The sequence below is a fragment of the Rhynchophorus ferrugineus genome, unplaced genomic scaffold, assembly GCF_030347505.1.
Source record: "Rhynchophorus ferrugineus isolate W39M unplaced genomic scaffold, kcgeb_rfMv2 rfM7, whole genome shotgun sequence".
NCBI lineage: Eukaryota > Metazoa > Arthropoda > Insecta > Coleoptera > Curculionidae > Rhynchophorus > Rhynchophorus ferrugineus.
The window spans coordinates 8,136,969-8,163,498 of NW_027472586.1; the positions used below are offsets into that span (position 1 = coordinate 8,136,969).

The following is a 26,530-nucleotide window of genomic DNA, read 5'->3' on the forward strand; positions in this document are numbered from 1 at the left end:
ATTTAAAGAAATATATCAATTTTTTATTTCGATAATTTTTCCCGCTATTTTTTATTTAGATATAACGATCTTTTTTCACAATATATCGATATTTTTTATTTTGTTATATCGATATTTTTGCCTATATTTTATATCAGCAAAAAGATTTTTTCAACAAACTCATATATTTTACAAAGCCAATAACCATTTTTAGTCGTCAGTCAATCACTTGTTTTTGGTAGTTACAATAAACCCAAAGGGTATTGATATTTTTGAAAGTTCTGACGTATCGATATCGATTTTTTTTTTGCTTTCGACATGCCTCTTTTAAATTCTCGCGAGAGTTTTTCTACACATCATAGTTCGTGGTCAATTTTCATTCTCTCAATGGTACTAGCTTTTAAAAAACGGACACCTATTAAAACCATTACTCTCGTCTATCTTATATAGTCTATTCAAAGCTTTTTGTACATACGTCATCAGTATGTTTAATATATTGCCTGCCGTAATTTGTAAATTCGTTTTAGAATCAGACAATATTATCCTTCTCATTTTATTCTAGATAAAAAGAGACACAATGCTGTCTGATTAGTTCGAATATGTAAACGAATGAGCCTGTCAAAGTCGTTCATTTGTCAGACGTAAGCAAAATTCTTAAATGCGATAATGATAAGAGGTTATAACTCTAACCTATAAACTATTGTGCTGTATAATTAACTGTGGTTTTTAGATGTACTATAACGTTAAAATAAATTATATTTGATAACATTTTTATTAAATTATTTTAATTAGATTAGAATTTTGTTATATGTCAAAGCCAAACTGAACTAAAACTCAGAATTGATGCGGCAACATTGCGACATTTTGATATCACAAATTTAAATGACGTATGTACAAACTAACTTTGAACATACTATATATATATATATATATATATATATATATATATATATATATATATATATATAGTATATATAGCCCATCTCATTTTATTTAGACCCAAAAAAATGTGATTTAAAAAATGTTTGTGATTTTTTTTGTAAAAAGGTTATTATTTTAATAAGAAGTCTTATAAAAGCTTGGAGAAAAAATAACTGTTACTAAATTTTCGCTAACAGATACCTTTGAAGTTGCATATCTCTAGTAATATGTTTTCATTTACACATACTGTTACACGTTTGAAAGCTTCATGTATTATTCTAGATGTAAAGAGTGGGTCATTCTTTTACTCAAAATTGATCAATACGTTATCTTCCACGATTCTTTAATTTTTTCCCAGTTCATTAATTTACTGAGAAAGCTTTAACAAAGTGCTATTTACTCTTAATTTTCCTCGCACACATTCTTAAGTGCTTATCCACGGTAATGACAGCATACATAAAACATAATAAAACTTCATCGGTGAATAGGAATAGAGACCGTATGTTGTGAATGAAAAAGTATTGTGACCAGATAACATAAACTACCACGGTAAACACGGTAAAAGTGACAGCAGAACTCAACACTCATTATAGTAATGCTGTTTCAACAAAAACAGTACAGAGGGAGCTCCACAAAGCTAACATTCTGGAAGGGCTGTGACTGCAAAACCGTTTACAAGGGAATCTAACGCTAAATTGTGAAATAAGTTGCAACGATCAAAAAGCCAGGACATTTATGGACTGCATATTCCTTATATTCCTTGGCCAGCATAACCGCCAGACTTCAACAAAATTGAACCATTATGAGAAATTTCACAGCAAAGATTAATAGTAGATTTCCATCTTTAACATTTTGATACAAGAATGGTTCAATATTCCATAGGAAACTATTCAGACATGCTACAAATCTATTGCGCGAAGAATTATAGCTATTTTAAAAGCCAATGGCGTCTCAACACCTTACTAATCAATAAATATTGGGTATATGTCAGGTGTTCATATTATTCTGTCCATCCCCACGTATATAGCTCAGCTAATTTACAGAAACTTATCGAGAAACCCTTGTATCTGCGGCTTAAAATCCATAAATAAACTCATCAACAATAAACCTTTTCATTTTCTATTTTTCGTCGTGAATCTCGGATATTAGCACACAGTACACTTCTTAAAAATTAATTTTAAATTGAACATTTACGCGCGACTGACGAAAACCTGTCTTGTTCGACAACAGTCAAGTCTTATCAACAGTAAATAAAAACGATAAGAATTGGGATTACGCGCTACGGTTGCTATAACATCAAAACATTTACCAGCGGGGTTAAAGGTGGCCGAGTTTTCGTTTAAAAAGATCGCTGGCGTTCAGTTTGGTGTCGCACCATCGAGAACCGACAAACAAATTATAAAACCTCGTAGAAAACTTGCGATAAAAGCGAAACAGATTAGAAAAACGGAATTCTTATCCGTACCATTCGAAGGATCTTGTTATCATCGCCTTGTATTCGAATAGTAATTGTTTGTGTGTGTGTGTGTTGTGAATGTGTCCAGTAAATCGTAAATGGCGTTGAATAAATCGAGTTTTTTCGTTAAAATATCGCCCTATCTTAATCGACAACATGTTCGAGTTTCACAACACAACAGATGCAGCAGCCATTTCACCTACAGCCCTGACCCCAAACCAGCAATTAAAGGTATTTTTTTTATTAATTACATCATGTGTTCGTTACAGTCTTAATTTACATATGAATTTATTATTGTTCTGTTGTACTTGCATTAATTCACAAGGTAAGGCGAGTACTGGATTAATACATCTGTATGTATTTCCCAAATTCAAATAAAACTAAATCATTTAAGCTAAAGTTAAGAATACACTTATACTCCTTACCTATACCTTCTATACCTTCTGATTTCCTGCTTGTTGTCCAGTACCTGTATCGCTTCAACGTTGCTGTGCTTTAGCAACCTTATATTTTCAGCAATCCGATGGTCTTCGGAAGCGATGATCTTTTTTTGCTCTTTAGCACCATAAATCCAAAAAATGTCGATATATTTATGCTCAATATATCGATGTTACTAATCTCCGATATGTAGTCCTTCGAATAAAATAGCCAATGTCATAGATGAAGCCGAATATATTGCCAAATTCAGTTTGTAAAAATGTGATATTCGTCTTAAGCTCGGACCCGTATTTTTCCATCTCATTTTACCCTAGTTAAAAAGAGACAGAATGCTATCCGATGCGTCAGAACATGTAACCGAATCACTTTATAAAATTCGATTTGTGTCGGCCCTGTTGTCAAATATTTACAAAATTCTTCAAAGCATTAGATATAATAATTAGAGGTTACAAACCATTCTAAACCAAAATTCTAAGTTGATGTGGCAACATTGCGACGCGCTGGCGTCATGAATTTGGTGACGTGCATTGGCTGCTTTATTGGAAAGGCTATATTGATTTTTTTAATATCGATATATAGTCGATGAATGATGATGATAAATGATGTGGTATGACATCAAAACGTCGCAATGTATGGGGAGAGAAATAATACTGTTTTTCAAATATGCCAAATGCATTAGGGAGAATGCAGTGATTAAATCTAGTTTTATCAAGAATTATGTATACAGGTAGTAACAGAACAAAATAAGGAGAATACAATGATATAACTTTAACTTTTAAAATGACTCTACAAGGAAACAAGAACTAAGCTTAAAATATAAATATGCTCTCCAATGAAAGTAAGATATATTACTTGGATATAAAAGTGTCAATTAGGTGGATTAGGCCTCCAGTGAATACCACTACATAAAATATGCTCCTAGGTGATGTGGAAAAGAGTTCAATGTAAATATAATAAAACACAACCTAGACAATTATCATAACTGTATAATTAATTGTAGTTTTAAGTCCTTCGATAATATGTTGATGCAGCAACATTGCGACGCTTTGACGTCATCAATTCAGGTGACGTCAGGTCACTGTTTAATTGACCAGACTATATATAGGAATTTTGTTCATGTTCCCTCATCATCATCAGCATGATCTGAATGTTATTGCCTCTCGTAGTCCTCTTTTGGCATATTTGACTGTACCACGTTAGATGTTTAGGCGAGAAGACCAAGATGAACATGTTCCAAGCCATCAACAACGCCCTGGAAACGGCTCTGAGGACCGACCCGAAAGCCATTATCTTCGGTGAAGACGTGGGCTTTGGCGGCGTGTTCAGGTACCGTTACTGGCGTGATATAGATCAACGGGAATGATTAGCGTTACTTCTCCTCCAGGTGTACGTTAGATCTGCAGAAGAAATACGGAAAAGACAGAGTTTTCAACACGCCTCTCTGCGAACAGGGCATAGCTGGTTTCGGAATAGGGGCAGCAGCGGCGGGATCCACAGCCATTGCCGAAATACAGTTCGCGGATTACATATTCCCCGCCTTCGATCAGGTAATCCGCGAGTTCGATGCCCCGGCATCTATCTTGACTTGCTCTTTGTCCTAGATCGTGAACGAGGCTGCTAAATACAGATACAGGAGCGGCGACCAGTTCGACTGCGGCAAACTGACCATCAGAGCCCCTTGCGGTGCCGTGGGGCACGGAGCGTTGTACCATTCCCAGAGTCCCGAGGCTTATTTCGCTCACACGCCTGGTTTAAAAGTAATATACGCCTCGACGTCGACCTGACAACTCTACATTCAACAATTTCAGGTAGTAATACCCAGAGGACCGATTAAAGCCAAAGGTTTACTGCTCAGTTGCATTAGGGACCCGGACCCTTGTCTAGTATTCGAACCCAAGGCCCTCTACCGAGCGGCCGTTGAGGAAGTACCCGTTAGTGATTATCAGTTACCCATTGGAAAAGCTGATGTGTTAAAAGAAGGTACCCTGTCTGTCTTATAAGCGACTCTCGGTTATAATAAACGCTAATTGTTTCAGGAAAACATCTTACCATGATCGGTTGGGGCACACAGGTCCACGTCTTAATGGAAGCTTCGGAAATCCTACTCAAAGAGCACGACATATCGTGCGAGGTGATTGATCTGGTATCAATCCTGCCCTGGGACAGAGAGACCGTTTGTGAAGTATGCCCTTAATTACGCAAAAACTCCTTAGCACTGATACATATCAACTTTCAGTCCGTGCGAAGAACTGGCAGGGCGTTGATCGCTCACGAGGCTCCGCTAACATCAGGTTTCGGCGCGGAACTGGCAGCAACGATTCAGGTACGTCAACGACACATTCTTATTTAACAATTAACACACCAATATTTAACGATATTATTTGGTGGATTTATCAGAACGATTGCTTCTTGAATCTGGAGGCTCCAGTCGCCAGGGTAACCGGACCGGACACCCCTTTCCCTCACGTCTTCGAACCATTCTACCTTCCAACCAAATGGCGATGCATAGACGAAGCTCTTAAACTAATAAACTATTGATTTCGTTTTTTTAATTACACCGTGTTTCTTTACCTAAATCCCCATTTTTTAATAAATTTCTTTGGCAAGCATATCTTTTCATAAAGATACATTATGAAAATATTTTGAAAGTAATACAAAACAATATAAAAAGCCGTAATTTTTAGTCAAAACCCGCTAAAAATATAATTGAACTAAAAAGTTATATTTGGCAACATCGCATTTTTAAAAACATCAATTATAAAATATTCCCCATCACTTTTACCAAAAAAAAAAGTTGAATAAATTGAAAAAGGTCGCCGGCTTGGTGACGCTGTGGTGAAGGCGATGGGACGGTCCTCCTACTGTTGCGATAGCCGCGGGTTCGAATCCTGCTGGGGCATGGTCGTAAATTTATGTTTGTGATTGTTTAAAATTTTTGAATGTTTTAGGCAAGAGTGTAAAATCCGACAAGGAAAATGATCCCAGTCACGCCAGTAGCCAGGCTGGGTAAGACCGGATGTCTTTTGGGATGAGTTGGTCACTCGCTAGTCGGTAGGCTTAATGCTGAGGACCGTGGTTCGGAGTCCATGTTAAACTTTAGGCCCAGTCCAGATAAACCTATAGTTGCAAAAAGGAGACTTAAAATATATATATAAAAAATTGAAAAAGGCATTGAGCACAATCGACATAATTTCGTTAGCCTAATAACTATAACTAGCCTATTTTCGCAAATATATATTAAAACATGTTAATAGAAGGACATAAAAATAAGTTTTTATATTTATATCCTCTATTTATTTCATATTATTTACTATTAGAATCTGATAATATTGTTATAATTGTAAATGAAGCATTTGACAATGTGTATTGCCTGTTGCATGGACATAATCCAATTTATTATTATAGAATAGAGAAATAGTCTCTCTGTTCTATGTTATGTTATCCAATACAATTATTTACCTGTGATGTTTAGATCCAACACTGATAAAAAGAACGGAACCAAAATAAAGAAAATAGGTACGCGCGCATATCTAAAGAAATTGCTGGTCTGACAGATGTTTTGATTAAAGTGACAGATTAATTATGTAAATTGAAGTTATATATTATTAATACCTAAAAAACATAAATATACAGTATATTACTGTAAAATTATATGTACCTCGTTAAATTATTTATAAATTCCACTTCACCCGTTTCGTGAAATCTTACATATTATGTTTCTTAATTTTTTTTAATTTTCTTAGAGCAGCATCTTTAATTTTGTTTTTACTTGGATGTTCCAATTTTTTATGTGCCAGGTGCATAAGAGTCTCTGTGGAGTACCTGCCAATATTTTTACCCAAGCATTGTAATATTTGGTATCATCATCAGACATAAAATACAGAATCTTTAGCTGCTCCTGAATCTCTTCTTTACAAGTGGCTATAATAAATATTCAATATTAACAAGTTATTTAGATAAATTTTGTATGCAATCCTTTGAAAAATATTTAGGAAAACTTCTTGAAGCTGCTGGTCCACTCTGTTACTCAAAAAAAAGCAACGGGAAACCACTATTTCTATTATCTTTTATAATTATGACAGTCAGGTCCATTACTTTTTTATTTGTACCATGAGTTGTTCCATCAACACATTATGCTTGGGTATGCTTTAATTTCTCTTCCACTATACTATTCATAAACCCTACAGCAAAGTCTTGTTTTAATACTCCATGCCCTTCACCTAGGACAGACACCGAACTAACAGCTGATTAAATATAAGCACTACTTATATTACCGTAAATATTTACCTTCTTGTTTGAAAAAGACAGCATATTGTATTCCATTCGTTTACTTTCATATGAATGGCTGTTATTTAATTCTGACTCCTAATTTTGTTAATGTTGTGTTAATGTTTTTGTACAGATTTCCTAATAGCCTTCGGGCATCGTACAAATAATAAATATCCTTTTAAATTATACTCTTAGCTATAAAATAACAAAGTAGAGGGTAACTCAACCTTAAATAACTAATCAAAACTTAAACAAATTTTATTCTTATCCCTATATACATAATTCACAAAGAAAAATTATCATATTAGATTCATAGTTATCCATATATGTTAATTTTTCTATTATTCAATCCAAATTATCAGTCAATAACCTAAATCCTAAATACCGCCACCCCAATCAGATGGATTCCTGTCAATTATTCGCCCTCTGATGCATTTTTAAGAATATCGGAAGTGCGCATGTGCAGTGTTAACAAATGAAATTTTGGCATTGTCGAATTTTAGTGTGGTCTAATTTATAGAGTAATATATAGAATGCTAATTTAATACAAATAATTTCAAAATTGTTTTGCGTGGTCTCAGCAGAAAGGCCCTGAGAACGTCATTTCGCTGAATTTCATTTATTAGTTTAAATTACCATTACAGGCACCTGTAATGAAAATATTTTATAAGGGGAGCATTTCATTGGTCGACGATTTCATACCTATCACGTGACTAACCTCTGACGTCACATTCTACTGAGCAATTAAATTTTAAATAAAACCAAAATGTAACTTTTCAAAACCATTTATTAATATAAAAATCTGTACAAATAGAAATATTATATATCAAAAAGCTAAAACATAAGAATATATATATAATGTATATAAATAAAAAATAATTTATGTGGATATAAAAATTGCCTGCAATCTAATTAAAAACATAACATATCTCATAGCAAATATAAACAAAAATGTCTATAGCTCTTTCTGTTTTTTATATATTTTTAGTGCTATCAATTCAAATAAGATGTATTAAAATATCTAACTTATTGTTCGCTCATACTAAAAGCAAAGCAGCACAGCAGAAAGTCTGTTAATATTTTACCTACTTGTTCAACACAAATGTATTGAGGCAAGTTATTATTATTTTTACAATGTTATTATGGAATGGATAATTAAAACATTTAAATCGTATGATATATGTCAGAATGGAGAAAACATACCAAAAAGTAATACTTTAAAGAACACCAACAAAAAATTAAAACATGATATATTTGAAAATTACTGCTGTGCTCTTATTATGATAAAATAGAGGAGTTAAAAAGACAGCTTAGGCATCTATTAACAATATAATAAAACAAGCATGATAATCTCTTGTTTATAAAATCAAGCTCACCTTGTTGAAGAAGTTCTCGGTTAAGGAGCCTTAAGCCAAGATATTAATTATAATTATCTTAACCAATATACATTTGTTTTAAGTAAATAAACCCCTTCAAAATAATTAAGTTTTAAATTGATGGCACTTTACAAACAACTTTTTAAAGGGTAACAAAAACTTTTCATGTAGTATAATTACATTTACGTTCAATGTAATTTTACCATGGCCTCATTTGGACACATTTTGGATTTAGAGTGTGGGAAATATGTTCATAATTTCTTTTGTTATATTGCTGTAAATAATAATATATATGAACACAAATGCTTTATATAAATAATTGTATACGTACCAGGTAAAAGCAATGCTAAGTCACACAAATCCTTAATTTTTGTTTCCGCACAAACACTGGATACAAAACTTTTGAGAATGAAGATACACTAAAATCGAATAATAGTGATTATATTTAAGACACAAGAATGCTAACCGTATTTTATATTAGACACACAAAAACATCGTAAACAAACTGAAACATACAATGGCGTTCTAGAAATGAACCAATCAAATGCCTTCGTAGGCCAATTCAAAGGAACCAATCAAAAAAGTGGTCTCAGAGCCGCCATTGAATGGACCACGCAAAACATTTCCACGATTTTGCCTATTTAAGTTAAACCTCTATATTTACTCTATGCTCTATATTTACTCTATGGTCCATAGAGTAGAACATTTTCTTTGCTGTATTGTTCGTCATGTTTGAATTTTTAACGTGAACGTGAAATATTCACAAACTACAAATCTCTAACCAATTGTTCTCCACTATAAACAATTGAAATTAATATTGTTGCATAGCCTAAATATAAAAAAAAATGAGTGAAGAAGCTGATAAATTTGTGCCTGATAAAGATCTCCTAGCTGCTCTCATTCAGATGGGAATAAATGAAAACCTTGCTAAGGAGGTTAGCTACAGACGTAAACAGTATTTAACGTATTAATATTTATCTTTACAGGCTCTTTTTTGTACTGGGAACAAATCTGTAGATGATGCAATTAATTATATAGTTAACAATAAAGACGAGAGAAATGAGCTGGGAAGATGTGAGGATTCTGGTAAAGGTAATTTTGTGCCATTAAGAACCATATTGGGAGCCTTCAATGATCTTCAAAATGTTAGGTATGCAAGATTCTAGTGATGCTGACTGGGAGGATCAAGGCCTCGCTAATTATAAAATGGTTCATGTAGTAAATTGTTCTTTGAAGATGAAGACAGGTAAGATTGCAGCTCAGGTAGGACACGCCTGTTTAGGCCTGTATAGATCTATGTTTAAAGAGAACCAGGAAGAACTAAATCAGTGGGAAGAGTTAGGGTAAGTTTAAGTTATTGCTAGTTAATTAAAATTTTAATAAAACATATTTTTTAGAGAAAAAAAAGTTGTACTAAAAGGAAATGATGCGGAGCACTTAAAACAACTATATCACAAAGCAATTAGTGAAGGTTTACCTGCCTATTTAGTACGAGATGCTGGCCATACTCAAATAGCAAGTGGTTCACTTACCGTTTTGAGTTTATTTGGGATAGAAGAACATGTTGAAAATATCACTGGAAAGCTGCCACTGTTATAGAATGAATTTGTACAGATCATACTGTATAAATAATGAAGTATAACCAATAAAGCTTGTTTATCAATTGATTTTTTATAATAAAGGAAACAACCATATGACAAAATATGTTTATTATGCATGTTCCTTGATTCTTTCAACTATACATGTGTCCAACTCACTTTGTTTTAAATTAATTAGTTGTCGCTTTATTTCAAAAATAATTATACCCAAGGCTGATCCAGAATTTAAGCTGTTTAGGCCATTTTCCAAAGGAATATTCAGTCTGGCACCACCGTGATCTGCAGCCAACTGGTAGGATTTATCACTAATTCCTTCAGTTTCGCCTCCTTTAAAAATAATACATAATTCCTTTAAAACAATACATAAATTGTAATACATACCTATAACTAAAACTATATGCTGGGATAATTTGAAGTCTACTGAAAAGTATGGTACAATCGGAAGATTGCCAGAACTATGTTCATTTGTTGCAAAATTCACTGTTTTATTATCAGCTATAAAGATGTTACAATTTTTAGGAAGAATAGTGCTCAGATCATCCACTTCAGGTCTATTTACTACCTTAATCTTAAAATGTGCCCCGCTAGAACTACGGAGTACTTTGGTTTCCCACACATTTACACACCCTAAATATATTTATGAATCAAAAAACAACAGAGAACATTGCAAATATTAATACCTTTGGTCAAAACTATTTTCTCACATCCCGCTCCACTACATATTCTTAAAATAGCACCTAAATTACTTGGCTCTCGGATATTATCACAGACCACTGTTATAGGTAAAGGGTTGGTTGGTTCAAACCTGCTCAAGTCAGGAATTTGAAATATTGCTAAAATATTTTTGTGAGCTTACTTATTATTTTCTAACACACTAATCATATTACCCATGATTCCTGGAGCTGTAACTAAGTCAGACCAAGACTGTAACTCCCTGTATGGTATCTTAAATATATCTGTGTCGGCTTTAGGTAAAAATGGTTTCAAATATTCCACCTAAAATATAAAAAAGTGAACTCAAATTTAAATTTCAAGTTATCAAATATACCTCTTTCGATCTGCTGAACAGAATATATTTCAGCTTACAGCCAGACTGTAGAGCTTCCTTAATTAGTGTTTTACCTTCGAGAAGCATCAATTTCTGTTTTTCTTTAACACTTCTTGATTTCACCGAAGCCATTATCTTACTTACGCGTATATCATTATTACCCATTTTGGTATATACAAGGTTTCCATCTGTGTCGAATGTTGTTTTTAATAAACCTGTACATTTTTCTTTTGTTTTTCTGATAGTTGAAGAAACTTGTGTTTTGTTATCAGTATTCTTGTTAGGCAAAATGTTGTTTTGAGTCGGGTCGTGTTGGTTTTGCGGTTGTACACTGTCAGTAATGGGATTATAATTATTCGGCTCGATAATACTTTTCACATGCCTCTGAACCCATCTGGGCAAATATCTAGCCTGCTGCAATTGTTGACTTATCTTATTTTTTAATAAATTTGCCATTTTTCCGGGCAACAAAACTAACCTAACATTTCAGAATGTCATTTAATCATCTAGTAATCATATTCACGTCTGGCACATGTCATAGAGTTTGGGAGGTTGCCTATAGGCTATATATTTATAAACAGGAACTACAAAATATTGAAATTTAAATCTCAAATTGAAGGATGATTGAAAGTCGGTTTATGGGTCACTTTTAAGTCTGTGCATTGAGCTAAACACGGAATAAAAATGGAAGATATTAAAAACAACAAAAATTTTATATATAGCATTATATTTCCTAAGAAACATCTTAACATTTTCTTCTCTACTTTTCGCATTAACAAAAATTTTTGGTAGTGAGTTGGTAGTAAAACAGAATTTATAGATTAAATTTTTTACACTTGCCGTAGACGACTATCGAACAATAATATGTATATCACCAAGCCCATAAAAAAATAACTTGGCAATCAACACAATACGTTCGAAAGGCCCTATTGAGGTCTGGTATTACCATTACTGTTAAATTTCAAGATTAAAAACACACATAAATTTACAGACCAACCAAAAACGTTTCATTTCTCTTTTATTAAAAGTACATTAGTCAATTCTTAAACTCAAAACTTAACTCTAAACGGCAACACCAACCCTAATCTAGTACAAACTTATTAGGTGGTAGATTAAGCACTCTCTTTTGCTTTCTCTTCAGGCTTCGTATCTTCTTTTTTTGAAACTTCTGCTTTACTGGCCTCATCGAAATTCTCAACTAGATCAGGAACATCCTCCTCATCCTCTGGCACGATTTTACCAACACCTCCGGCATTTGCTACTGAATTAGCCAGACGTTTCAACTGAGTGATACCTTCAGGCCCTAACTGATTGAGGATTCCTGGGAGCATGTCTGTAATTTGTTTGTTTTCCCCATGGCCAGTTATGGCAAATGTATTGGCGGCTAGAGAAGCTTGTGTTTTTGGATTGTTAAAATGAATCACAGATCCATCTTCTTTGATCATGTTTACCTAAAATCAAAATAAAATTATTAGAAAACAATCAATGACATCGGAAAATTGGTTTCAACACAATGACATTGAACAATAAAATATTTGTTAAAGTAGGAAACCTCGATTTTAAAGCTAACAATATTGGAATATCAATAATACTATAAATAATCTAAAGGAAATTAAGTTGTAGTTTTAGAATCGGATATTGTTATGGAAATGTATTAGTAATTTTTACGGTTCACATGGTTTGTATTTAAATTAACAATACTTACCTCTTCGATGCCGGGGATAGTATTCACGGATAATTTTTTCAAAGACGACTGAAGTTTTTTGTCATCAGTAGCTTGGGTAGAATGGACAACCTTCTTCTTACGCCTTGGGGTTCCTTTGCCGCCGATTCGCACCTGGGATTGAAGTTTCTTCAATTTTTCACTGTTCATGGTTGCGGTATAGCTTTTATCGATTATTCCACGCCCGAATATCGTTTATTGACGAAAATATATGAAAACACGGAGACTTATAAATAACGCGAGTTTAGCGGCAAGTTTTTATCAATCACACGTGCTTTAAACCCGGTACGATGAGAAAGAAAATGGTGGACTTCCTTTGCCCCCACCAAATAGAGCCTGCGCAAGAGCCGGTAAATTTGAAATAGTGACGGACGGATTTCGTAATTGTCACATATTATAGAAGGAAATTTCAAAACTTTTTTTTAATAATAGTTTTATGACATTAAAATTTTTATAAGACAGCCATTATTTTATTATAGGTTTGATGTTTCACTGGTTATCTAATCGCGGAACGCAAATTATACACAGCTATAATTGCATATTACATTTATTTTTATTTATAATTTGTCATTTACCGATATATTTTTCCATTTTTTGATTTTCTGAGATTCATTAAATTTACGATTTTTTATTTCGATTTGCATTAGTCCTTGAAGATTTTTAATCATTTGTTCTCGTTCAGGTAATTTTGGTATACCCTCGGAAAATTGACAGGAAAAATCGCGTTCGGTTTGTTCCAAGTTAACATCAACAGAAATGGATTTCTGGAATAGTTTTAGGTAACGATGCATATTTCGCAACACTATACATACCAGTTCATCCTCAAGCAGCTGAGTATCTGCTGGGAAAGAAGCATTTTCCAGGCAGTAGGTGTCAAATTCGTCGTTGAGTTTTTTTGCGAGTTGTTGTCGATTGTCTAAAATAGCTTTAAAGTTTTCTTGAGCGAGCAACACACGTTCTTGTTGTTTGAGGAGCTCAAGACGAGCCGTATCTAGATATCCTTGGCACGATCTCTCGGCATAGCTGGTTTTTAAGAGCCCGTCCTGATCGACCTCGTCGGGTTTGTTGAATTTCCTAAAACTTTGCGCCTATAATCGGACATTATACGTAGTTCCCTGTTTGTGTACCGCGACCAGATCCCTAAAACATTTCCCCTCGGCGTCTTTATTTTTGTTTAGGACCGAGATTTCGTCCAGATATACTTTGTATTGATCTCGAAGAGAATTTTCGTTGCGTTTATATTCGTCCACGATAGTTTCATAAGTCACTTGTTCTGTGAACTGCGTCCACAATTCTTTTCGTTCCGGAAGTATTTGAGGAATCGGTATATTGGAGCTCGCGCTGCTTTTAACGCTGCCGCGTGAATCTTTCTTGTCGACGGACGTGCTGCTGGGCCTTCTCTTGACCGATGCAGTCTGTTTGGAGTTGGTTCCTGAGGGGGATTTTTTCTTCGCTTTGTAATCTGTTAAAATATCTGATCGATGAAGGGTGAAGGATGGGGAATTAATTACTATGACTTTTAGATATTTTTCTCTGTATAGATTCATTGAAAAATTCGAACAAACAACTAATTCCATTTTTCCAAGTTATTGTTAATTGTTCCTTTTTTAATATGCCCCCGAGAGTCGACAGGTTTGATCGATATCTTATTTTTAAGGAGCTTTATTTTTATACACAATGAGTATCTTTCAGACCTATGACAAAGTGTATAGTATTTTTGATTTATTAATTGTTTAGTAAAAGTTTAAAGTAAATAACAATAATAAATAAAACTCTCCTAGGTTTATACCTGTTATGAGTGACTTAAATATTTTGTTTTAAAAAGGCAGGCCATGTAGCACGAGTCTAAAGTGGGGAATCCGAGAAAATATCGATATTTCTCTGACCGATAATTTTCGATATGCTCGAAAAAAAAATTAGATATATTTCTGAAACATTTTAAAAGACCCTTTGATTATTTTTGATAAACCTTTAAAAATACGTGCCAATTTTAAACTGTGTATAAAGTTTTTGGTGCATTTTGGTACTTAATTTTTAAAGTTCGAGGTAAAGGTTTATTAATAATATCCTTACTTTGTAAAATATTTAGAGAAAATCGATATTTTTTCGGGCCATTATACCAATTTTTTATTTCTTCTTTAAAATATCGATATTAGATCTCCATATAGTATTAAGTCATTCATTCAATATTTCTGATAGAGCTATAATAACCAGTTAGTTAGGTGTTATAGTTACCAGGTGTACTGGAAAGTCATTACCGGTTTTTTTTTGGGGAAAAAAAACTAATTTTTAAGAAAATGGAAAAATTTATTTATTCAATGTATTGGCCATTTGGTTCTATGCATCTTGCCCATCTTACAGGCAATTTATGGATGCCATCCCAAAAAAAAAAACTGTTTGTCCTTTGAGCAAAAATATTCATCGGGCCATTTTTTAACTTTTTCGAAATTGGCGAAGCGCGTGTCCTATTGATGCGAAAAGTTGATAGTCGGACGGAGCAAGGTCTGGAGAGTACGACGGGTGATATAATATGTCCCATTCAACTGCTTTCAACGCTTTCTTCGCCGGTTTAGCTTTATGAGACGTTATTGTGGTGTAAAATCACTTTACCATGTCTTCGGGCCCATTCTGGATGTTTTTCGATCGATGCATGGTTCAAATTGATCATTTGTTGACGGTAGCGACCACTATTAACTGTTTCAGTACATTCACAGAGCATTGTCTTGCGACCAACATGATTGAGCCTTGGAGTCGATCGGCCGACTTCACCAGGTGATAACCGTGATTTATTGCGTTTAGGGGTTTTCAAAATAAACCCACTTTTTATTACCCGCCACTATTCGATGCAGGAATGACTTCTGATCAAACCTTTGTAGCAGCATTTTATGATTTGATATTTGAGTTTCGGTAAAATCCGGTAATGACTTTCCGGTGCACCTAGTAAAAGCGGCGACACCTGTTCAAATAGTGCCAGGCTATTGATGTAACTTTACCCAAGTCAGAATTAGAGATGCGCATCCTTTTTTCAGACACGTTTTCCTCGCCGATCTTCTTCTCGCTGTTCGAAACGCTTTCTTTCGATTTCCTCGTCACTTTCCCGCCCTGAAACTCCACCGAATTATGGAACGAGACCACCTCTGGCGGTACGATGTCTTACCGGAGCGTTGGTACTCGAACGGGACCCTTTCACCTTCAGCGATACCTCGCTCTTCGGATGGGACTGTTCTTTCTCGGCAATCAGGCGGGTTATTCGAACGTCCTGCTCGTTGTACAGCGTCCTGAGTCGGCTGAATATATCCTTGGCTTCGACGACGTTCATAACGGTAATCTCGTCCATCGTACCCTTCAAATAACTCTCTACGGCACGATCCACAAGCAATCGACGTTCCTGATCGGTTACGTCAACCATATTGTGGTTCAGTAAAACAGAATCGAGGTACTTGTTCTGTCGGCAAATTTCCACCTGCCCCTGATAGACAAAAATTAATAAAAACGACATACAATAACTTTCCCAACAAGCATACATTGATTTTACTAAATCTCGCAACCATTACGGCGCTCAATTAGTCGAATCTTACCAATGTCGGTATAAAACTGCTTTAATTACCTGGGCATTTAAAGTAATAAAATTAATGAATGCTAACTCGCCCTAATAGTACCGATGATGACGTTCGGGAATTTTCGACTCTCAGTGGGCGGAGTCTTATTTAAATATATTTGTGTCACTTCAAATCCATTTTAATTCCTATATATTTTATATTTTAAAATATATAGGATAGAAGTGTTTTGATGTTTTGTCACAATGAGAATATTCGGCTACACATATTTTGTTGTTTCCCCATAATTCCGCACTTAATTTCATCCTTATAATATATCAGATACCTATTAATTCATTCCTGGAGTGATTTATAAGTATAGTAATATTCTATGAATTATTTTGTTAAAATGATTACTTCTAAAGTATTCCTTAACAAATAAAAATATTATCACATTAAAACCCATTAATTAACATTGAACTATATTTTTAAATTAAAGAGGTACATTTATCTACATCATGCAGTTCTTTCGTTAACAATGTTGATAGATCTTAATTTATCTTTTTTCAGTAATTTTTATAGACTGTTGGAGAAAATTAGATAAATAATTTTAAATAGTTTTTTTTTCCCAGCGATCTTATTTCCTGTTGCTTCGAGCGATTTAGTCCAAGACCCTGATATAGAGTTGACGCAGTGCCCTAACCTTTCTGTACTTATTCTAGTTTAATGATGTCATGAGAATATGACATTTAGCGCAAAAATTAAAACATTAACATAAAACAGATTTTTTTTCGTAACAATGCACTGTGTCAACGAATTCCACTTCTAATTGCTTTTCCATCCACCATTTAATTCAGATCTGACCAGTGGTGATTACTGGCTGTCTTGTCAGGATGTCAACAACTTGTTGATATCCAGGGAATACCGCAGTGAGATATGTTTAGCTCAAAGGAAGAAGTGATTTCCGAAATAGAAACACGTTTTGAAAGCAAGGCGAATCCTCCCAAAAGAAAGGTATAAAAAATTAATAAATGAATAATAATTAAATTACTACATATTAATTTTTCAGAATGCTGAAGTAGTATAACTCCGTATCCCATTGTCGGGATGTTCCGGAAAATTAGTCACGCCCATCGAGAGCCGATTATACCCGATCTAAAGCAGATCGAGCTACTAGAAATGTTCGGGTAAGAACAACGATATATTTACTTTCAAAACCCTCACGAGGACATCTTCGTTTGCATCAAATCGGATACGGCCCTGTTTAGATCTCATTCCTTTCATCGACGTCCCGAACCTCAAAGTTGACAGGGTCAACTGCAAAGTGTCAGTCCGTGTTGCTATATGACCGATGAACCTAATTATAACCAAAACGAATTTGAGGAGAATTGAACGGATGTACCGTCCAACCTAAGTAAATTCGATCCGTCGAAATCTCCTCCCAAAAAGTACAGATACGCGCTGGTTCTATATATCGCCTTGGTGTAGCGGGGTATGTCTTTGTTTGATGCCTGGACAAGTTGCTCCAACTGAACGCTGGTCAAGTTCGCTTTGCCAATGTCCTTGGGACTCTTTCCCGGACCCGGTGTTCCGATTCCCGCCATATCGACCACGTGTAGCTTCAAAGGAGATACTACAGCATAAAAATCATCGAAAATACGTTAAGGAGATTTACTCTGGAGACAGTCTTCACGGCGTTGCTCAGATCCGAGTCCTTCTTGGTCAGGTGGAAAGTTATTATGCTGGTCAAGTTGTTCGAAGCGTAACCAGTCTCCGAAACGTTGAAACTCTTTCTGCCTTCTCCTGAAAGGAGAGATAAGATGGTGAAAACGAATAGAACCAAACCTAATGGGGCTTTCCTTGAAATAACAGTTTCAACGCGTCATATTCAGTTGATATCGATGCTTTGGTTAGGTCGCAGATGCGGGTCATCTCTAAGGGACTCGAGGTACTTCGCAACAGATCGACCGCGGAACCATCATCAAACTCGGCGTAGGATATCTCGAGGGAGGTCTTAAGATTTCTTGGCTGTTGGTGTATCAGTTGTAACAAGCCCGTCACGATTCTTGGCAATACTCCAAAGTCCTGCAAATGAAGCCTTCGTTTCTAATCCGAATTATTTAATGCTCTATGTTTAGTACTGTACTTTTTGCTGCTGAAATATTTCGTTAGATGTTTTTATTGTTATTTGTTATTGAAATGGTATATGGGAATACGAGAAGTCTTTGAGAATGTGCAAGAGTATGGAATCGGTGAAGATTACTATTGGCTCTGTAAGTGTCCAGGAGTACCTTTTCGGAAAAGTTTAATCCGCTCAAGGTGAAGGTCTTTCCCGTACCTGTCGGGCCAAAACCCACGACAGTAGCAGTACGACCTCGGATGATACTAAAAGAACACGTTACATCACAGGACTAATTGCAGCTGTTAGTATGTCTTACTCAGGCAGCAAATCTCGCACCACCACGTCAAACACTCGCTCCTGGGACACGTTCTCAAATATGTCGTCGGCTTGGAACTGCCAGAATCGATCCCTTTCTCCCATGAAGTTCTTTGATAGCTCCTGCAAGCGACGTACATGGATCCGTCTCGACTTTCTGTCGATCTTGATGTGAGGCGACCGCGGTTCATCGCTCGGGAACACCCGGTAGAAAACTTTAACGTTTTCTCTCGACATGACGGCCTCAAATATGATTAAAATCAGTTAGACATATTGATGATGTTTGACATTTGGGTAACCCCATAGAGTATAAGCACAAAACATAGAAAGTCAGTCTGTTCTGCGAGTATAAATTACGAAATGCAAAAGGTCTTGGGTAGGACAATTTTATAAATTCTATTCCATTTTGTAGCGTTGCAAAATTATATATATTCTAATTAGTACTATAATCTACAGTACTAGGTTCAAAAGTCGTGTTGAAAAACCGTGAATCGCCAACGAAACATTCTATGATGTTAATGTAGACCAATACAATATTCAGATCTGATTAATTATACTAAACAAGTCGATTTATTGCCGTCAGTAGTAGTATTAACAAAAAATAAGGACAACATTCTATTACATCGGAATATCTAAATAAATGACTAAACATGTTTCGAGTAACATTTAAAGGTGTATCGAAAAAAGCATTGTAATTGTCCATATTAAGAAAAAACCGGTATTTTAGGTTCACGATATACCCTTGCGTCTATTTATTTTCAATATCATATTGTTTCTTTGAGTTTAACACAAATTCTTTTAGTTGATTTTCATGCGTTTTGGAATAAGTGAACAATACACTTAAATTCCAATATGAATGGCAAAAATATTCAAACTTACCGGATATCTTTTGTTTTATTTGTGATAACCGCCTACGTTGGTAATAAATAATTATTATAATAAATACTTGGAAATTGGATTTTAGTTTCAACATTCCTGAGACAATTGCTAAATTTTGGTGCACCAAATAATTTTTGTTCTAAGATGTATGGGTTATTTAATAGAATAAAACATTATATTACTGATTTTTGTTGATTAATGAACTCGAAGGTAGGTTGGTAGCCGATTATATTATGATAACGAGTGTTTTTGAGAGTAGTTAAATAAAAACAAGAGCTTATAGTTTTTGGGAATATTTTACAAATAAATTTCTGTAAGACTGTTTAATTATTACTTTTAATCAGAGACGAATATAATTAATAAATAATTTTATTTACCAAAGCATGGTCCCCACATACAACAATCTTTTGTGGTTTTAGTCTGATAATCAAATGTGCCATGGAAGTGTTTTTGAAATAACGCTACTATTATGATCGAATTTATAGTATATTCCTTTATTCCTAATTTAATTACTTTATTTCTTAATATTTTATTCTATATACTTATGGCTATACAGGTCTATCAATATTGGGGCAACATCTCGCAACTTGCCCCGGCAATTATGCTGGTCAAGTTGTTCGAAGCATTTATAATTCAACATAATGCAACCCATCTGAACAAGCTGCTGTTTTTTACTTGTATGTTGCCCCAGTAGGATCTAACAACAGTAACTGTAGTAAAAAAATGCATTAGTGGAAAGACCAATAAATTAGAATGTACAGATTTTAACGGAATTGATGGAGACTGATTCGTAGCCCGATGGATTCCTTGCCGATTTCTGCCACGCGACACACGTTGCACACGACACCCTTATATTTAGGTAAATATGAGCACCCGCACAACGGGCACTTTTCCTCGGGCTTGCCTCGGTAAATGGGGGTGTACGAGTAGCCGCAGAGAGTGAAGGGATTGTGTTCGTCGTACTGCAGTTGCAGCTCGTCGCTGGGATTGGAATCGCAGGCCTGCAAAGCCAACGGTGTGGTTAACGAAAAAATATTTGAATTTTGGTGGTTGGAGAATTCATTTACCTGAAGAATCTTGCGCGCTTGTTGCGCCACCTCGGGTCTAGGTCCCAGATCCAGCAGCCGTTTGGCGAAGGACGCTGCCGTTTTGTAGTTCTTGAGTTTGAAGTACATGTTCAGCGCGGTTCTTAGAGTGAGGATTTGATGGACGGCTTGTAGTTTGCAGTGAGTAAAATATGCCGCCATCTCGCATTGTCGTTTCTGTTCCTCAGCGCTACCTGAAAAAAAATCACATCATCACCACCCCTATTACATCTCGATGGTAGGTTAAATTGGAAACATCATGTTAGACAAAATGCTGAGCAGATTAGACTCAAAGTCAAGCAAGTGTTGTCGTTAGTCGGAAGATACTCTCAACTTGACCTAAAATTAGCGTTGGGAACTATCGACTATTTAGCAATTGACTACTTTTTACTATCGACTGTTTCGGTCGCTATTTTCGGTTCGACTGATTTGACTACTTTTTACTAGCGACTATTTCAGTCCTGTACTCTCAGTTACTATTTTCGAACCTACTAGTTTCATTTGACTTGTTGACTTGTTTGTTTCATGTGACTTTCAATTAATTTGTAAATTAAGAGTGTATTTAGCATATATAATGTAAGATGTAATTATAGATCTCAATGGAATAACTTACTTTTTGGTAGAGTTTTTCGCAAAGTTTCCATCTGCAAGCCGCAAATGTACTCGCTACATATACGCAACAGTTGCTGGGCTTCCGCGATCTCCTGTTTGGTGTCCACCACCAGCAACGTGAGAGAAAGCAATAAATTCTGGAACTTCTCGATGGCCTCGGTGAACTTTCCTCCCGTGGTCAGTTGGTAGCATACTTGCAGATCGGCCACCAGTCGGTTCAAATTAACACCAACGACCGGTAGTCCGTTCTTTGCCGTCGCTTCCTTCCAGTTCCTCAGCGGATGCGTAAATACGGGTGGTAGATTGGCTAGATGGGCGGCTACGGTCCTAGAACTGCTGTATAGATTAACGAAGAGGCTTTCGTACGGATCAAAGACGACAATCCCCAGTTGGTCGTGTAGAAGGCGGCAGGCGGATTCGAAGGAACCGGCCATAATGTGATCGGCTGCCAATTGGGAGTTTTTCGTCCAGGTAATGCGCGGAGACGGACCTGCAAAATGAAATAAGCGATAATTTATACGTGTTTCGTAATGTGGCGTCGGATCAAATACCTGCCGATGGTAGATGAATATAATTATCTGCGACTTCGCTTTCCTGTGTCGGTCCCAGGTCGGGAATGACCAAATCGGCATCCTCCACGTCCCAGCCCGCTTCACCACCATCGCCTGAGGCGGACACAGACGGTTTTCTGCCTTCTAGTAAAGAGGAGTTCTGTTTCAAGCACGAAATTACAACATGTCAATAACCAAATACCTATTTCTCCTATATCGTCATCATCATCGTCGCCCCAACCTCCTGCTTCCTCCAAGGCCTCCGAAGCCACAGGTTCCGCGGCCAGTTTGCTGGAGGTCACCGATTGTGCCGCGGTGCTTTCGAAATATCCCTAACGAGAGTGTTGCTTATGTAAAAACTTATCCTACTTTGAGTAACCGAAGCTCTAACTCACCTTACTAACCGTGAGGAGGGGCCAGTTCGACTCGGCTTGCTGTATGGGAGGTGGGGGCTTCAAAAACTTCGCGTTAACGTCCACATCGGGCAACTTCTTGTCATCGCCGATTTGCTCTTTCAACTGTTGCGCCTCTTCGTGCATTCCGTGGGTGGCGGCGGTTAAATAGGCTAACGACAGCTGATTAGTCGTTTTCAAGACCTTGACGCGTTCCTCCAGGTCACCTGCACGATCAAAACACCGCTCAGATTGACGAGGCAAAGAAAACCGATACGCTTACCCAACAAAAGTGCCCCGTGATACTGAGATGAGCGAGCTTTCCTTATCTCCGCTATTTTCGTCATCTTTCTGAGTTTATCCAAATTCCCCGTGATCAAATACAGGAATGATAATTTTTCAAAGCTCTTCGTCCTTTGGTAGCACATCTCGACAACTTGATGATTGCCCTGGAGTAATATCGACGTATCAAACCCGGAATCCCACCGAGAAACGCTAATATTACCTGCCACAGCGCCGCCTGCGCTAATTTGTCCCAGCAAGCCTTGTCGTTCAATGCCTTCGCCGATTCCAGAGCGATCTCTATGTTGCCGCACTCCAGCGCCAAGGTGAAGCGCGTCTTGTCGTCTTTAACAAAGTGCAGCGCCACCTCCGGGTAACCTTTTTGTTGTAAATATGAAATAATGCTTTGTCCAACTAATCTCGATTTTTGAACCATGTATAGCACCTAGAAATTACCCTACTAATTATCTGTCTATTGTCTCTGTATATAGGTATTTACCTCTTCGTATCGATGATTAATCAGTGACAATTTAAATTTGTATTCCGTGGGATCTACCGTTAATATTCTCGGTTTACATTCGCGGTCCAAGCAAAATACCTGGCTGCCCTTGACTCGGGTAATATATATGGGAAGATCGAGTGTGCGGATGATACCGTGGTCGCTACAGAACATCAGGATTGTTGGTATCTCGACTCGACAACGATTTAAGATTACTCACCCGTTAGTTAAGGTGTATTTGATGTGATTGCTGGTCGTATAGATGAAAACGCCAGAGTCATCCCAAGCGCCCGATTTGACTCTGGTGTTTTCATGGATCGAACACAATATCTCCAGTTTACGATTGCAAACCGTCACGCTGTGTTTCGCCAGCAAAGCTATGTAGGACATGTCACCTGACCATACGACGTAGCGACACTTGGTGACTTTCACTGAAAAATCATCATCGTTAGTACACGCCTTGTAGCCAGCTGTTTTCACGTTGCCGTACCTTGGGCGAGGGTCCTTTTTTGTTGTACGTCGAAGAGCGTCACGTGCTCGCTGTCCCTCAACAGCAGCATGCCGGTGCCTGCGTAAAACACCTCGTCGCAGGATGGCGTTTGGACTTTTTTGGTGACTTCGTTCTTTAAATTCTTAATCACTAGTTGATGTGCTCGGTCCAATACTGCAAATCTATCGGTTCAATTAGAAATCGTGCTCGTAATATTCGATATCTCCGCTAACCTGTTTCTAGCAACCCACAAGGCGGTCAAGCCGCTAGACCTCTTGCTCTCCACTTCCGGAACATGGTCGTCCCTCTCCTGTTCCTTGGGGATTACGTACAGGTCGTACACGCTAGTGTCTAAGTTGGATGTGCGGGTAAATAGAAGTACGGCGTTTTCGGCGGGGTTGAACGACATTCCATAAACAGGTACTTTCCCTCCACCTACGCGTTGATTTGTTTAACGAATCAAGTTCAAGACATACCCTGTGTATGTCTTCCCATGACGGAAAATTTACTATGCCTACCGTACTGACAGTAGCGCAAAAAACATATTCAACATAGAGTATTATAGAGGTTTAATATAAATAGAACCGACAGACGAAATATTTTGCATGATCGGCCATTGAAACCACTTTTTTAATTGCTTCATTTGAATTGTCCTACAAAGGCATTTGATTGGCTTATTTCTATAATGCGATTGTTTGTTTATGACATCATTTGTGCCTGATATAGAGTATGTTCAGCATTTTTGTGATTTAATTATAATCAGTATCATTTGATTATAATGTATCTTCAGTCTTGAAAGTGTTGTATATCCAGTGTATGTGTGGAAATAAAAAAAAGAGATGTTTTCCTTGTAATTGTTTTCCATCCTAATAAAGTATTTTACATCTTGTTAGACTCCTAGACGACAGCTGAGATACAATGATAGTTTTCTGTAGGCGACAATGTCAAATTTTCCGTCATGACAAAAAAAACGCACCTTACGTATTGTATCACATCATAAATACCTTTAATTTGAATCACTGGAACATCCTTTGCAGTTGTAAAGTCTAATCGTCTCAAGTACCTTTCCTTCACATAATACAAGAGATTTCCGTGGACGGTATACGCGGGCCGTTCTCTTTCTAGTTTGAAGATGATCATGCCCGCGTCATGACCAGCGGCAAAAAGGTTAAGGTTCGGATGCGATGTCATCACCCAAAACCTGTCATGCTCCCTAGAAATCACTAGTAATGCACACAGAACAAATAGGATAATGTGTAAATCAATTTACCTTCTAAAAGTATGTAAACAGATTCTTTTTTGCATACACCACACCCTGATGCTTTTATCCTCACTGTTAGATAAAATTAATTCTTGTTTTGGATGAAACAGGACACAAGACACATTATAATAATGTCCCCTACATGTATCCACTTCCCAGGCTTTGGAATCATTCATTCTCCATAGTTTAACCTGCCGGTCATCCGCGCCTGACACTATAAGGAACCAAATGGTTTCACAGAATTATAAGCAGCTTAATACGAACCTATTAAGGGCAAAGTGTGATGGAAACTGGCCCAGTTTACGCCTCTATCATGTCCCTCTAACACATGCTTTACCACTGCGTCTGAAACGCCAAAGAGATCTGTTGAACCAGGATTTCTCAAATGTTCTTCTAGGCCAGCTGGTCCTGGCGCGACATTTTTCTTTCTCAGTCCAGAAATATCCCACACTCTAACGGTTGAATCTAAACTAGCTGAAACTAGTAGGTCTTCCGTGGCGTGGAATAATGCGCTCATAACATAATGATTGTGTCCAGTAAGGACACATATACATGTACGGCTCTGCCAATTCCAGATACGAATGGTTTGATCGTCGGAAGCGGATACAATCCAAGGATATTCATGGTGAAACATTGTTGTTCTTATGTAATCCAAATGACCCAAAAGGGTAAATATGCACCGTTTTTGCTTATAGTTCCACACCTATGAGGTTAAACATTTCAACAATCGCGAACATTGAAACATACACACTTACTTTAATCTTATAATCATCACCACCAGAAACAAAAAGAGGTTGTTGACTGTGGAAACAGATTCCTCGGACGGGGCCATCGTGTTCATCGAACTTCTCCAACAAAGTGCACATACGATAATCCCATAGTTGTATACAACCGTTGTGTAAACTGGCTAGAATCCACGGTCTCTTGGGGTGAAAGGACAGGCCTTTTACCCTAGCCGATTTTGTTTCGAACTTTGTCAGCATTATTATTATTATTACACTCTTATATTACACGATAACTTTTTTCAAAATAAACATATATATCGGCCAACAAGGCGACTTCGGATACGTGGCTGTCAATTCGGTTGCTTGACGTTAGATTTTGTACAATTTACATAAAACAATGTAAGTTTGGTTGCATATTGCTACTTACACACTAATAAAACGTTTTTATAGCCGGAAAAAAGAAAAGAAGATAAGCAGGAATTCGGACTATTGATAGATTTATATCATTAGTATTGGGCTATCTTTGTAATTGATTTCTAATAAAGCAGTATTTGTCCAAGAGAGTGATAGGAAAAAGCAATGTTAAATTTAAGGATAGTGACATTTAAGCTTTAATGTAAATTACGTCATTTTTTACAACTTTCCCATCTCTGTTTTAAGTGATTGAACAGAGAGAATTGGATACATAGTGATAATAAGGCTGTTGGATTTTTTGAAATTAAAAGTTCTTTTGATATTTTCAATTTTTCTCATGTGGAATTGTTATTGTGACGCCAGGACGAGTGAAGTGAACCATGTAAGTAAACAATAGTTTGTAGTGGGTTTTAGATATACTATTATTTGGGTCAGAGATCTGCAGCAGTCGTATGTTAAAAGATGTTTTCATGGAATATGCTTACTTAATTGCGATACATTATCGAAAACCTGTGTTACATATGATCTTGAGTAATATAGGAATGCTTTTATGTTATCG

At 36.4% G+C, this 26,530-nt stretch overlaps 7 protein-coding genes across 11 annotated transcripts; 2 read left to right on the forward strand and 5 right to left on the reverse strand.

The window, feature by feature from the left end:
• Positions 1-2,317: 2,317 nt before the first annotated feature.
• On the forward strand, positions 2,318-5,346 carry BckdhB (Branched chain keto acid dehydrogenase E1 subunit beta). Of its 2 annotated transcripts, none has more exons than XM_076409186.1 (8): positions 2,318-2,587; positions 4,003-4,120; positions 4,179-4,341; positions 4,396-4,551; positions 4,603-4,774; positions 4,831-4,976; positions 5,031-5,117; positions 5,192-5,346. In XM_076409186.1, exons 1-8 carry the CDS (start codon positions 2,455-2,457, stop codon positions 5,330-5,332), a joined length of 1,116 nt encoding a protein of 371 aa, XP_076265301.1. In that variant the 5' UTR covers positions 2,318-2,454; the 3' UTR covers positions 5,333-5,346. The 2 variants fall into 2 exon arrangements, with proteins under 2 accessions (XP_076265301.1, XP_076265302.1); XM_076409187.1 differs by having other exon boundaries at positions 2,367-2,587; positions 3,995-4,120.
• Positions 5,347-9,067: 3,721 nt separating this feature from the next.
• On the forward strand, positions 9,068-10,141 carry LOC143199405 (putative peptidyl-tRNA hydrolase 2). 2 transcript variants are annotated; one of them, XM_076409199.1, is made up of 4 exons: positions 9,068-9,374; positions 9,426-9,531; positions 9,590-9,782; positions 9,837-10,141. In XM_076409199.1, the coding sequence occupies exons 1-4, from the start codon at positions 9,285-9,287 to the stop codon at positions 10,036-10,038; spliced, it is 591 nt and encodes a 196-aa protein (XP_076265314.1). In that variant the 5' UTR covers positions 9,068-9,284; the 3' UTR covers positions 10,039-10,141. The 2 variants fall into 2 exon arrangements, with proteins under 2 accessions (XP_076265314.1, XP_076265315.1); XM_076409200.1 differs by having other exon boundaries at positions 9,141-9,374; positions 9,599-9,782.
• LOC143199392 (rRNA methyltransferase 3, mitochondrial) lies at positions 10,134-11,619 on the reverse strand. 2 transcript variants are annotated; one of them, XR_013006416.1, is made up of 6 exons: positions 11,086-11,607; positions 10,925-11,033; positions 10,718-10,870; positions 10,600-10,664; positions 10,419-10,532; positions 10,134-10,364 (listed from the first exon to the last, which is right to left on the reverse strand). XR_013006416.1 is itself a non-coding variant. In XM_076409179.1 (5 exons), exons 1-5 carry the CDS (start codon positions 11,539-11,541, stop codon positions 10,150-10,152), a joined length of 1,179 nt encoding a protein of 392 aa, XP_076265294.1. In that variant the 5' UTR covers positions 11,542-11,619; the 3' UTR covers positions 10,134-10,149. The 2 variants fall into 2 exon arrangements, 1 of the variants encoding a protein (XP_076265294.1); XM_076409179.1 differs by having other exon boundaries at positions 10,419-10,664; positions 11,086-11,619.
• Positions 11,620-11,795: 176 nt separating this feature from the next.
• bic (bicaudal) lies at positions 11,796-13,114 on the reverse strand. The gene is made up of 2 exons (XM_076409211.1): positions 12,791-13,114; positions 11,796-12,536 (listed from the first exon to the last, which is right to left on the reverse strand). The coding sequence occupies exons 1-2, from the start codon at positions 12,956-12,958 to the stop codon at positions 12,198-12,200; spliced, it is 507 nt and encodes a 168-aa protein (XP_076265326.1). The 5' UTR covers positions 12,959-13,114; the 3' UTR covers positions 11,796-12,197.
• Positions 13,115-13,339: 225 nt separating this feature from the next.
• Positions 13,340-18,154, reverse strand: LOC143199378 (uncharacterized). Its single transcript, XM_076409162.1, has 8 exons — positions 18,020-18,154; positions 17,755-17,963; positions 17,554-17,701; positions 15,966-16,277; positions 15,802-15,910; positions 13,936-14,270; positions 13,621-13,896; positions 13,340-13,572 (listed from the first exon to the last, which is right to left on the reverse strand). Exons 2-8 carry the CDS (start codon positions 17,946-17,948, stop codon positions 13,366-13,368), a joined length of 1,581 nt encoding a protein of 526 aa, XP_076265277.1. The 5' UTR covers positions 17,949-17,963; positions 18,020-18,154; the 3' UTR covers positions 13,340-13,365.
• LOC143199409 (kinesin-like protein KIF9) lies at positions 18,079-19,140 on the reverse strand. Its single transcript, XM_076409210.1, has 3 exons — positions 18,783-19,140; positions 18,636-18,729; positions 18,079-18,429 (listed from the first exon to the last, which is right to left on the reverse strand). The coding sequence occupies exons 1-3, from the start codon at positions 19,016-19,018 to the stop codon at positions 18,190-18,192; spliced, it is 570 nt and encodes a 189-aa protein (XP_076265325.1). The 5' UTR covers positions 19,019-19,140; the 3' UTR covers positions 18,079-18,189.
• A 987-nt stretch (positions 19,141-20,127) lies between these two features.
• alphaCOP (coatomer subunit alpha) lies at positions 20,128-26,071 on the reverse strand. Of its 2 annotated transcripts, none has more exons than XM_076409140.1 (16): positions 25,588-26,071; positions 25,097-25,535; positions 24,842-25,046; positions 24,576-24,784; positions 23,805-24,006; positions 23,572-23,753; positions 23,302-23,512; positions 23,082-23,244; positions 22,806-23,027; positions 22,584-22,749; positions 22,304-22,527; positions 22,111-22,240; positions 21,909-22,049; positions 21,359-21,847; positions 20,728-20,939; positions 20,128-20,661 (listed from the first exon to the last, which is right to left on the reverse strand). In XM_076409140.1, the coding sequence occupies exons 1-16, from the start codon at positions 25,813-25,815 to the stop codon at positions 20,425-20,427; spliced, it is 3,660 nt and encodes a 1,219-aa protein (XP_076265255.1). In that variant the 5' UTR covers positions 25,816-26,071; the 3' UTR covers positions 20,128-20,424. The 2 variants fall into 2 exon arrangements, with proteins under 2 accessions (XP_076265255.1, XP_076265254.1); XM_076409139.1 differs by having other exon boundaries at positions 21,909-22,052.
• Positions 26,072-26,530: the final 459 nt, after the last annotated feature.